Source organism: Mauremys mutica, chromosome 2, assembly GCF_020497125.1.
Source record: "Mauremys mutica isolate MM-2020 ecotype Southern chromosome 2, ASM2049712v1, whole genome shotgun sequence".
NCBI classification, from domain to species: domain Eukaryota; kingdom Metazoa; phylum Chordata; order Testudines; family Geoemydidae; genus Mauremys; species Mauremys mutica.
This window is the reverse complement of record NC_059073.1, coordinates 116,704,381-116,716,395: the sequence shown is the minus strand read 5'-3', so window position 1 is coordinate 116,716,395 and position 12,015 is coordinate 116,704,381. Positions and strand designations below refer to the sequence as shown.

At 40.6% G+C, this 12,015-nt stretch overlaps 1 protein-coding gene across 3 annotated transcripts in view; it reads left to right on the top strand.

Annotated features, from left to right (window-relative positions):
• Nucleotides 1-2,727, top strand: part of SYCP2L (synaptonemal complex protein 2 like) — a 56,051-nt gene extending 53,324 nt beyond the window's left edge. For all 3 annotated transcript variants that reach the window (XM_045003106.1, XM_045003108.1, XM_045003107.1), the window contains 2 exons: nucleotides 576-645; nucleotides 2,311-2,727. In XM_045003106.1, the coding sequence (XP_044859041.1) occupies nucleotides 576-645; nucleotides 2,311-2,373 (133 nt within the window). In that variant the 3' untranslated portion in view covers nucleotides 2,374-2,727. The remainder of the gene's footprint in view (nucleotides 1-575; nucleotides 646-2,310) is intronic.
• Nucleotides 2,728-12,015: the final 9,288 nt, after the last annotated feature.

Genomic DNA, 12,015 nt, shown 5'->3' with positions numbered 1-12,015 from the left:
GTGCTTGAAGTAACTTACTTTTGGTTAGCAGGTTTCGTAAACCGTAACATGGTGGTAGTTCTTTGCAGGCTTCCCTGGAGTTTTTGGTTTTGAATAAACCCCAAATGCAAATGAAACCCTTGACTCCCCCAAATTGGTCCTTACAGCTCCTTACCACCTTAAAATAGCTTGTCAAGTCAAGCATCCTTGCTCCAGTATCTTCTGTTATGGAGAAGTTGGTCTCTGACTGGGATTTTGGAGGAGGTGCCAGATGGCTGGTCCCTATCTTCTGTATTTGAGAGCATGTCGGGTATGCATTTGCCCCCCAAATTTCTGAAATGGTTTTCTTGAGGAGGCTGGAGGCTTTCACTATTCAGTTTGGGTAACAGTGGACAAAATAAAAGCATGTTCACTCTGTGGCTGACAGTGGGAGCCGTGTGCACTTGGTACTAGGGTTTTCCTTATCCTAGCTATTGTGTTGGCCTTTGAGCTGCAGTTAAGGGAATCCCAGGAATGAATTTATGAAATAGTAAGCATGATCACACTGAAATGAGGCCATCCAACGAGATTCTCCAAGTTTTTTATTTTTCTTCCAGGATTCAGTCTATGGATTCAGTATTGGAAGAAACTACGAGGAGTTTTAAAGATACAATACAAAATACAAAGGTAGGTGCTGTACACCAGGTGCTTTGTATCAGGATTCTGAGCTGGGAGCAGTTGATAAGCAAATGAAGTATGAACCTATTTGCTGAGGAATTGTTAATGAGGAACTTTTCCATTAACTAGATAAGGCAAGACTACACCATCTAGGATGTTTCATCATCTGGCTCCGCATGCTTTGTGATGGCTGGCTGTGGAACACTGTGCATATAAGCATGGTTCATCCTTCCCCAACCTATAAAACAGCTCGTTACAAGAGTTGTTAAACATGATGCATGTTGATGATAAAACTTTGGCTTGTTCTGAAACGGACTCTAGATCAACCAACATTGTTGAGATTAGATTTTTTTCTAATTCATGTTTTGTGTCCCTTTTCTTGCCAAAAAGTCACTTTGGTGTTTCTTCTTTGAACAGTAAAATCAGCATTTTGTGAACCCAGTTAAAAATAGTACAAAACTGCAGAATTGGTTATGTGCCATTTTTAGCCTTTTGCCCAGTCCTTCTCCTCTTGCATTCACACCATGAAAGGGCCAGGCACAATCATACCTCCTTCTAGTGCCCCCATGGGTCTCTACCATCACCCATGATGGGGGACAAGGAGGGATTTTCCTTTCTGGGGTTCCTCTTGGTACTATGACTTATGGCTAAGATTTAATGGCATAATAGAGCCATTAATCTTGTAAAGTGCTAGAATAATACTTCTCCTGTGGTCACTTCATTATTTACAGAGAATAAATGTAGAAGGTCACTTGCATTTTCTCTTGCCTCTGCCTGTTTCCTTTATATTTTTTTTAAAGCAAAATCCAAACTCTATTTTTTTTTAAATGTGAAATATCTCTAAAATAAATACTGGTTCCGTTTACAGTAGAAGATATTATAATTCATGCTGAATTATAACTCTACCAAGGATCTAAGCTACATGTTTTGTATAAGCCATTGAGCAGGTGATAGATTCCTAGCAGGAGAATCTTTAACAAGGTGTTCAGCTGAAGTAAACATTCAAAATGTTATAGATGAATTACAAAGGTTTTATCAAGCTCCACCCCCACCACACACACTAGTGCCACTGTTCGTTTCTTATATGTAGACTTGTTTAATGTCTCTGGCATAGTTTTTAGATGCTTGTGACCACTGCTTTAGTATTCTTGTGATGGTGGGATCTTCTGGTTTCTGTGATATGTGCATAATGCTATTGGTGTGCATGGTGCTTTTAGGAGCTCAAGAAGGCCAAGTTCCCATGCCAAGGAGGGTAAACCATATGCTAGTGATGATAATTATACTAGCTAAAATGATGTTCATGTGGCACTTCAGAGAAAACCTTCTTTCACTTACATGTCAGATCCTGAATTCACGATTCTGTTTCGCATGAAACTGATGGCTTTGCAAGCGCTTGCCAGTGGAGGGAGTGCAGCCCTTTGCTCTGTTGTGGGCAGCACTTTTGAAAGTGAAATGTAGAATGCTGAATCCTGGAGCTGTCACATCACAGAAGTTGTTCAGTACCTTGCAGTATTATGCTCTTAACTGAACAATTGGCAATTAAAAATAAACACAGGTTGTTTCAAAAAAAATTAATTGATTTCTAAATTTCAATTAATTCCAGGTTACTTTTGCAAGTCTTTATATTAATATGCTCATTTTTTTCTAAAATACTCTTGGTTTTTCTCCCTGCAGTATGAACATCCACAGGAGAAGGTGGAAGAAAATAGTAAGGTGTTCGTTGTTGCTTCTGATTAACAAAACACTATTGTACTGTAAAACAATTTTTGAAGACGTCACACACCTTACGTCATTTCTATAGAAGAACTTTGAGTCTTGTGGAGAATATGGAGGATTATTTTCCTCAATCTCTCCCCTCTCAAAATAATTACAATGCTATTTTTGACTTTTTTAAAAGAAAGTGCTGCTAATTTCTCAGGTGTCTCCTTCCATTGTCTATAAGCATTGGTACTATTGAGTTCCTTGCAGTGCTACCTTTAGGTCCAACTTATATTTGATGAGTTTCAAGGATGAACAAAAATCCAAATAAACATCATGCTTTATATCATAAATTGATGTAAAATGGATTGCATTAGACGTTTTGTTAATACCTTTACAAATAAACTCGTTTAGTCCCTATAGGCTGTTCATTTTAATGATTTAAGCAATATGTTGCTCCGTTGTGACAATTAAATTCCCCTTCATTTCTTTGTGTTATAAAGAGGAAACAATTTTCTCTACATGGGGGAAAAAAATCAATTTCTCCATCTTTTTAACCCTTTAGTCACTTAAAAAAATCCTGTTGTTGTTGGTTTTTTTTTTTGTTTTGGTTAGCTGGGATGTATTACCAGGGCCCAATGGATGATCTAGGGTGCACCTCTGACTCGGTTGCTCACTTCCCTCCTGTGTGTACCTGATGTCAAGGGAGTTGCCACAATAGACTTTGAAGTCTGAGCTCCAGTGCACGCCCCCACCCCCAATCCCAGCTGGCAGACTTCAAAGTCCACAAGGATGCCTCTCTTGGGTCTAGAAGATTCCATGCTCTTCACTGGGCTCCTGGTTTCCAACCCCAGAGTCCCACCCCTCTGGCTTTGAAGCCATTGTCTTTCAGTTTGCACCTTCTACTTTGAAGCTGGCTGGCACTAGAGAGGAGAGGCTCATGTCTATGGCCTGTGGGAGCCCAAAACGCAGAGAAGAGAGAATGTTGGTTCTCCAGAAATGTTCCCTGGGCTTGGACAGAGCCTAAGCAAAAATTAAGTTAATGGAGACTCCTACTTAAATGGAGTTCAGAAATCATGTTTGCCCTGTACAGACAAACTGCATTTAATGGTATAGCAGAAAGTAGAGAGCTATCGGGTGCTGGTATCAAGGACTTCACTGGAAACCTAAACCTTGTAGATTTGCAAGTTGCTATGTCTGTCCACAACCTTTCAAATTCCAGCAGCACTCAGACAGCCATTGAGGACAAGGATGACCTGGTCCCCCCACGACCTTCTCCACACCAGGACTGGCTCTGAAGGGTGGAGGAAGGGGTCTGTTGTGATATTCGGGCCTACACATTTACCATAATTGTGAGCTCAGCTGTGAAAATTAATAAAATGTCACAATCTATAACGGGGAGGGGGGGAGAAACGAGAGAGACTGACTAAATTAGTCCAAACTAAAAGCTGTGCTGATGTAACTCAAGGCCTGTGTTAAGATCATGCCTGGTAAATAAGAGAAGTATAGGACTAGAAATCAATGAACCAAAATTAGGCCTAACTGGTGGATAAATTAATGAGGGGATGGATTATTCCACTCATCACTCCTTTTTGGGGGATCCTCAAAAAGAGACTTTGGGGTGGCGGGGAGAGAAGCTGGCTACCACAATGCTGGCTGACTTAAAGGAGGGGATGTGAATGCTGGCTGAGTGAAAGATGGGGAAGGCATGAGCTTCCATCATGACTACCACCGCTGCCATCTCCTGAGACTTTCTTCTTCCTATTCTTGAGTGATGTCCTGTCCTGACCAAACCAGAGGGAGCCAGAAGGCAGCACCACCTCCACTGGCTTTAGCTAAATCTTGAACACAACTTGGGATGTGAGACACTTTCTCTTCCTCTTCCCTGCCATATTTTTTTCTTTCCTATCTCTCTCCTTTTGGTTTCTGTCTAACAGTAGTCTTGTTTAGCTGGCCAAGACTGCAGAGTTTGCAAACGGTGACCAAAAAGGCAGCAAATGTCATTCCCTAAACAGTCCAAGTTTGATACAAGTTTGCCAGGTCTCAGAGTAGGAGATAAGACCATGAGCTGATCCTGTGTGTTTGTTTTTTTTCAAGCAGTGAATTTGCAAATGAGAGTCAACACTGCCTTTTCAATGTTTGTTCTTTTCTTTCCCCTTTTGTGTGTGTTTGTCTTGTTTTGTCTGCTAGGAGATGGGACTGGCCTCTTGCAACAACAGCCCATCTCTGCTAACTTCTTCCTCAAAAGGACAATTATTTTGAATGCCATTTAAGAGACTGTCAGGCAAGGGGTGGGGGGAGTGCAGGGAGGAAGGGTTCTTTTTAAAAAACCTCTGTCCAGCAAAAGGGAAAGGGATGATCAAACAAAAGCCTTATTTAATACTTTACATTTCAAATGCTTGAACTGATTTTCCTTCTTTATCTTTAATACAAGGTTTAAAGGATTTCTTTTTTTAAATAGCGTAATTGCCATGGTAGTAAGCAGGCTCCGGTCTCTCTATACGAAACCCTGAATCTTCTTTTCAATTGTTTTAATGTTAGACAGTGACAAGGTCATATTAACACCTCTCAATCTTATTCCATCCAAATTAACACAACATATTCTGATGGGATGTTTCTGCTTCCATTCCCCTAGTGATTTTAAGGAATTCAGGAGTGGCACTCAGTGGGATACAAAGTTATCCATTTACTTTACTGACAGCAGCTAGTGTGATGGTTTCAGCTGGCACAGAGACAAAGTGGGAGGCCGATATTAAGAAAATTGCCTCCAATCTATCTTTGTGTTTCACCCACAAGAGAGCTAGACCTGCAATGGTCTTGTGTGTTTATACAGCTTAAGTTTTCACAACTTCTGCCAGATGACTCCACGCACATTAAGTTCAGCACTTTCCACTTTCAAAATGACAGCATATTAAATATCTCTTGAGCAGTTTCAGTGAGGCGTTTTGAATATGCACTCAATGCTGTGGAATTTCGCTTGTCATGTGCAGCTCAACTACAAGCACCAATTTAAAATAATCGCATTGTACTTATGTACAGAAAGCTCATCAGTTGAGTTTGTCCATATTTTCATTTTAAATGTTCTCCTGAATTGCTACTGTTATACCAATATAATAAAAACAAGCAGGATTTTATTAAGAGGGATAAGGCAAAGATGCCACATTTATTGTAAATACCATAATAAAACAAAAGATAACAGTAAACAACATTGTTTTACTACTTATTTCTATTACTACTTATTTTTTACACACACACACATTCATTTACACAATCATTCATTTAGGTTCTGTATAGGTGTTATAGTTACCAGCCTAGACGTTGCTCATGCCAAGTTACTGGCCAGGTATCTTGGCCATGAGGATGGAGCCGAGTTTGTGTCAGATGCATCTGATGCTCCTGGAGGCTGGCAGCAGAACCATAGACTCAAAGTCCTCAGTCTTCAGAGTCCAGTTTTATAGAAATTTATTCCTATGTCAGTTCATGAGAGTTGCTTCATTCTGCTGTTGCTAAATTAATCAGCAGGTGGCTGGCTCCATGTTATCAGATGTTTGTTTTTAATGCCTTTGAGGTGTGGTGGGGTGGATTCCAGTTTGCCCTCCGGGGGTCATCTGGTTGATCCCACTTGACACCTTCGGCCAACACTGAATTTTTCAGGCTGGTAACTCCCTAACCATTCATTCATTATTTAAACTAGGCACTTATTTACATACATTCTCTACCTTAATCACATCTATTTTACTGTCTCTTTACCTTTCGGGGTATTACCAATTTAGAGAACAGGCACTTAGGGTATGGCTACACTTACGGTTTGCAGCGCTGGTAGTTTACAGCGCTGGTCATCCAGCTGTGTAGGAGCAGCGCTGGTGTGTGGCCACACTCACAGCTACCAGCGCTGGTGTGTGGCCACATTTGCAGCATTAGCAGCGCTGTTGGGAGTGATGCATTATGGGCAGCTATCCCAGCATTCAAGTGGCCGCAACGTGCTTTTCAAAAGAGGGGGGTGGAGTGGGGTCTAGTGTGACAGGGAGTGGGGGGAGAGAGAGAGAGAGTGGATTTTTGGAGCCAACACTGTGTGTTTAGCTTCCTGCCTTGAAAAATCAGAACATGTTTCCAACCCCTTAGTCTTAACTCTTAATTGCAAACAGCCTGCAGCCAACACGACTCCCCGCTGTTTCATTCACTCCCTGCCTGCAATCTCATTTGATTGTTTACAGCCAGGTACAGATGATCACAGCAAACAGGAGCTCTGTCTGTTTTTTAGATAAGCAGCAGCGGCAATGGCAATGGAGCTCCGCGCGGAGCTCGTTCACAACAAAACAAAGAGAGGCTGCATAACAAAACAAAGAGAGTAATTTAGTTAAAAGCATTCTGGGATACATCCTTATACCCTGGAGGCCAATCACAGCGCTGGTGTGTGGCCACACTTGATGACCAGTGCTGCAGCACCAGCGCTGGAATCCTTATTCCCCATGCTGAGTGAGGTGTACGGCCAGTGCTGCAGCCAGGGAGTTGCAGCGCTGGAAGTGCCCTGCAGGTGTGGCCACTTACTAATTGCAGCGCTGGTGGAGGCTTTCCAGCACTGCAAATCGCCAGTGTAGCCATACCCTTAGAGTCAATTGACTTTAACAAGTTTTACACAAAGTATTTCTTTGAGCAGGCTTCACACAGACACAGCTGGTGGCTTGCAGGTTAGAGGCTAAATGTTGGGAATCACATTTACTTCTAATATAAACCTTCAGTTATAAAGTATCATTTAACAATAAATCATTTTTCATATAAACCATGTTTAATATAAACCTTCTTTAATATCCCTACACTACTATTTAAACTTTTAAACAAAAAATGTATTTGCATCAGATCACCTTCAAATGTGCCTTTGCAAAAATGTTAAATGAGCTTGATTTGGGGCCTAAATAGTAATGAAGCTGCTGGAATTTTATATGAATTGCAGAATTCTCATGGCTAGTTTTCAAGTTGAATATAATTAGTGCTGATTTTATAAATGATTTACACGAAGTTCAAAGCTTTATAAAACAGATTCTGGCTAACTGTGACAGTTAGAATCAAGGGAATATTTCGCTGTAAATTACATAAAGAGTTCATAACCGAAACTACTTTTGGTATGACCCAAATCTGTCAGTGTCTAATTTCATCATAGGTTGCCTCCTTGGAGACTATTCTATTCCTGCCTATGCAGATCTTGTAACATAACTTCAAAGAGCAGGGCAGAGTGTAGTCTGTGTGTCTCTTTGCACATGATCATTTACTGAAGATCACACCTACATTTTGATAGCTTTAGCTGATGCGCTGGAAGCATGATTCCTGTTCGGGTGGGGTGGGGTGGGGGGAAGAGGAAACTGCTACAGATAAGCACTGTACTCGCTATTACTGACAAGGTTGATGGAAAAATTAAAACCAAAAATGCCCCTCTCCCACCTGGGGGAAGGTCAGTGCAGCTTTGTAAATTCTGGGATTGTATTTTCCGACATATACACACACACACACACTACCTAATATATTGTGCAGTAACACTTCTGTTTGCACATAAATGCTGTGATATCTCTTTTAGAATCATTATCGAGTGGTCCAATTTCATATGTGTAACGGAACAATTTGGAGATGGTTTAATCAAACAGAGCAGGCCTCTGAGAATAGATAAGATGTTGGTAATGAGCTTTTGTTTGCCAGAAGGATGGAGTAGATTGCTGATAATTCGTACTGTCAAGTGTTTGACCACACTCTGGTTTGTTATGGGATATACTGGATACAAAATAACCAATGTCAGTCAGGTTTATTGCTATAGCCCAATAATAACATAAAACCTTTTTCCTGTACCATGCGATACCAGTCTCTGGGAAGCTGTCTAATGCAGTGATGTTACATTCACCTTACACAGAAGGTGTGCTTCCAAAGTTACACCTCACAAGTAAAAGGTACTGTGTACATCATCTGAAACGAGATTCAACTAATCCGCTTTCTACCTTGTTTTTCTAGTACAATGGTGTGCCCCTTATCTTCTTGTTCTGAACACATGCATTTCAGGTGCCGAAGGATGTGAAGACACCTCCTAGATTTGTAATAGGGTAGAACAATCCCATGCCTTGTCCTCTTTCTTTGGGACATTCCAGTACAGGCCTGTGAGAGTAACTCTTTCTATTGCTATGGTAAAGTGCTCATCTATCCTGATCTTGACAGCTTCCCTATTTGCTCAAGCTAAAATTTACTTCAGTGAGTGCAAGGGATTATGGGATACTTAGCAAAAGTGAGCTGGGTTATAAAAAAATCAAAGGCCAATTTAAGCTATATAACTGCTATAATATTTGTGCTTAATTCTATTTATGCTTTTTATATATATATAAAATATAGTGTGTGACTAATACATATTATTATATGTATATATTGGTCAACAAGATATAACTTGCGTTTTTCATAACTTTTCATGTGATTGATTATTTTAATGTCTGGTACTAGAAATACCTCTGGTCAAGAGGTGAACTTTACTTAGCATGAATCATAAATGTTGGTTCCTTATCAGGGAGGAGAAGAGCACTTCTGCTACTATCTATGCATAGTTGAACTTCATGAGGTCTGAGGGGTTGTTGCCATGACACAACTGAGCATGGGAATTTGATTCTCTCTGTGTGTTTGCACAGACCTGCCTGAGCATCACATTTTTTTAAAAAAATTAATAGATGCTTTAATTTTAGAGGAAAGTACAATTAGAGGGGAAGAAATTCTTCACGTGACTGAAGGAACAAAAAGTGCAGTTAAATGCAACTGCATGCAATGAAATATGTCAATTTTGATGTGAACAGAGAGCTGCTCTAGAACTATGTAACCCACTTAAAATGATCCCTTTCCCTTGAATCATCGTTTGATATTTCTATTGCTTGTTTACATGGTATACGGGGGATGATGATGGTACAGTGGCAAAATTGAAGGAATAGAGTATGGTGACTTTAAACCTCTATGAACAATATCTTTTGTCCTAAGTAATCAAGTGGTGTTCAGTCTTTAATCTATTGCTCACGGGAGCATCGGGATCTCTCCTATTGGAACTAGTACTAGTAAGTTACCAGTAGAGCTTGGCCTGTTTTGCAAGTAGTCAAAGCACTTGCTTAAAGCGTGCCCTGTTGACTCAAGCTGTAGTAGGTGCTCTTGTTCCTCCAGTGAAATGGGCTTTTAAGAAAAAGCTGTAATAATTTCTTGGTTTTTATTTCTAAGATGTAATTAAATGGTTTTACTTCCCTTTCAGATCTAGACTAGACTAGACTTAACTTGCTTTGGCAAAGGGATGGAATAGACAAACTTGCCTTTTCCTTACCTTTGAATTTTATGTAATTCAATTGCCATGAAAATGGAGCTTTCAAAGGCTTAAATATGTTTCTCTGTCTTGCCCATATATTCATGTCCTACTTGTCTTGTTCTTTTTGAATATTTCAGTGAAAGAATTTGCTTCTTGTAGAGAAATGAAGCCATGTGTTTCAGGTATCATATCTCTTACTGCCAATTAATTGAACAGTCAGACTGAAAAGGCTCCTAAAGCCATTGCATCATCTTTCTAAGAGTTTAGATTGAGGAGTCAGACTCCATGTGGATTCCTCTTCTAACTACTCATTGAAAATCATCATGTATCTCACACCGTTTCAGTGACTGTTCTACTGTTGAAAGCAAATCAAGTCATAAATAGCTATTGCCTCAAGCAATGGTCTCAAGTTGCAGTGGGGGATGTCTAAGTTGGATGTTAGGAAACACTATTTCACTAGGAGGTGATGAAGCACTGGAATGGATTACCTAAGGAGGTGGTGGAATCTCCATCCTCAGAGGTTTTTAAGGTCCGGCTTGACAAAGCCTTGGATAGGATGATTTAGTTGGTGTTGGTCCTGCTTTTGAACAGGGGGCTGGACTAGATGACCCCCTGAGGTCTCTTCCAACTCTAATATTCTATGAATCTGATACTGTTCCTCATGACTGGTAGAGGAAGGGGAGCGTCTCTTGATGACAACCCTACATTGCTTTTCATTTTTTTCCTTTCTCTCTTCCCCATCCCCTTAGATATTTTTTATTTTCATTCATGTAAAATATTAAATATCCTTTAGTTATCTGTCTGTCTATAGATTTTCTGTCTTCTTACTGAACTGATCCAGTGGTGTCAGGCACCAGCTGAAAGTTTGTGAAACTTTGGTTTCTCCAACTGATTAGCTGGCAACATTGTGCCATGATGGGTCATGATGATTATTTCGTACTTGAAGCCAGTTAGTTGACTTTGGCAACTCTCCTGAATGTGTTCCCTTTACAAAGCCATAGATGGTGGTAGTGGTATTTATTCACTCAGTTCCCTTATTTCCTTTCATCCTTTTAGTGGAAATAGAATTTAATTTTCTCACCTTTATTGTGAACCAGGAAAGATCATTCTGACATCAGTGCTCAAGAGGTGCAAAGATGCAACCAAAATGCACTGATGCTTTTCAGCCTGGAGACTGAAATGACTTGACATTCAAATTAACTTTGACTACCACATGATCTGTTGATGACACTGAAGATTATTAGAGTGTAATGTATATGTCTTGACTTCTTGTTCAAGCTTCCATTTTTAAACCTTCTTTTCCAGGTGGCAGACATTTTGCATGATGATACATCCATCAATGTTTTGTTTTGTGTGCATGTATCTCGGCATTGGTCTGCCCTGGTAGCAGTTGTAATCAAAGGCTGCATGATCCAATTTTAAGAGCTTGTGAGATGGGTGACCTGGAAATAGCAAGAGCAGCAGGCAGACTTAATCCTTTCCAAGGTGGTTTATTAGTGTTACCTATTCTTCCCTTCTCTTCCTTCCTTTCCACCCACCGGCATAAACTGCTTGCAGTTAATGCTTTTGTGCTATTCTGACACAGGCGGGCTGTGTGCTAGAGCAGTTTTCCACTTCTGGGAATTAAATATTTACAAACTGTTATCCACTCTATATGTGCAAATTAGCAGTGACATTTGAAAGGTTACAATGGGGTTGAATACAGCTGCATTTTAATGCTTTTTGGATAGTAGTTTGCCCCATGCAAAGAAAACATCAAACAATAGTGTAATTATTTAACAGGCTGTCTTCCATCCCACCCCCAAAACAATCATTACCATGTTGCAATCAGTACGGTGCTTAGAGACCACTAGCTGCAATGCGGGTGCCTGCAAAACCCTGCAAAGCTGTTGTTAAAGAAGGAGGACTATTCCCTGAGCAGTCTGATTTTTGTTTGTTTTCTATAGGACCCTAATAAGTGTCCTTTCTCCCTTAGCCTATCTTCACAGACTGGCTGACCTTATCTTGGCATGCAGAAGGTGAATGTGGCCTCTGGGTTGTAGTTAAATGTTAAGGAGAATTAATATTTCAAGTAGAGTATCTTCAGGAATGAATATTTAATTTCCCTGAAGGCTGGTAACATGTGAAAGTGATGTTATGTGGGGTTTGCCTATCCACTATTTTCTCTGGGTCATGTCCTTTCCTTCTTTTGCTCCACTGCTCCTCCTTCCCTCCTCCCCCCGTAGTGGGGTGGTTACCCTGCTCCTGCCTGGAGGGGTTAAAAACAGCCTGGGAGAGGGCTGTGGCTGGGCTAAGTAGCTCCAAGGCTGATTGGGGAAGCAGCCTCAGCTGGGGCCGTGCCCCAGTCGGGGCCCAGCTGGCCCTTATAAGAGGGC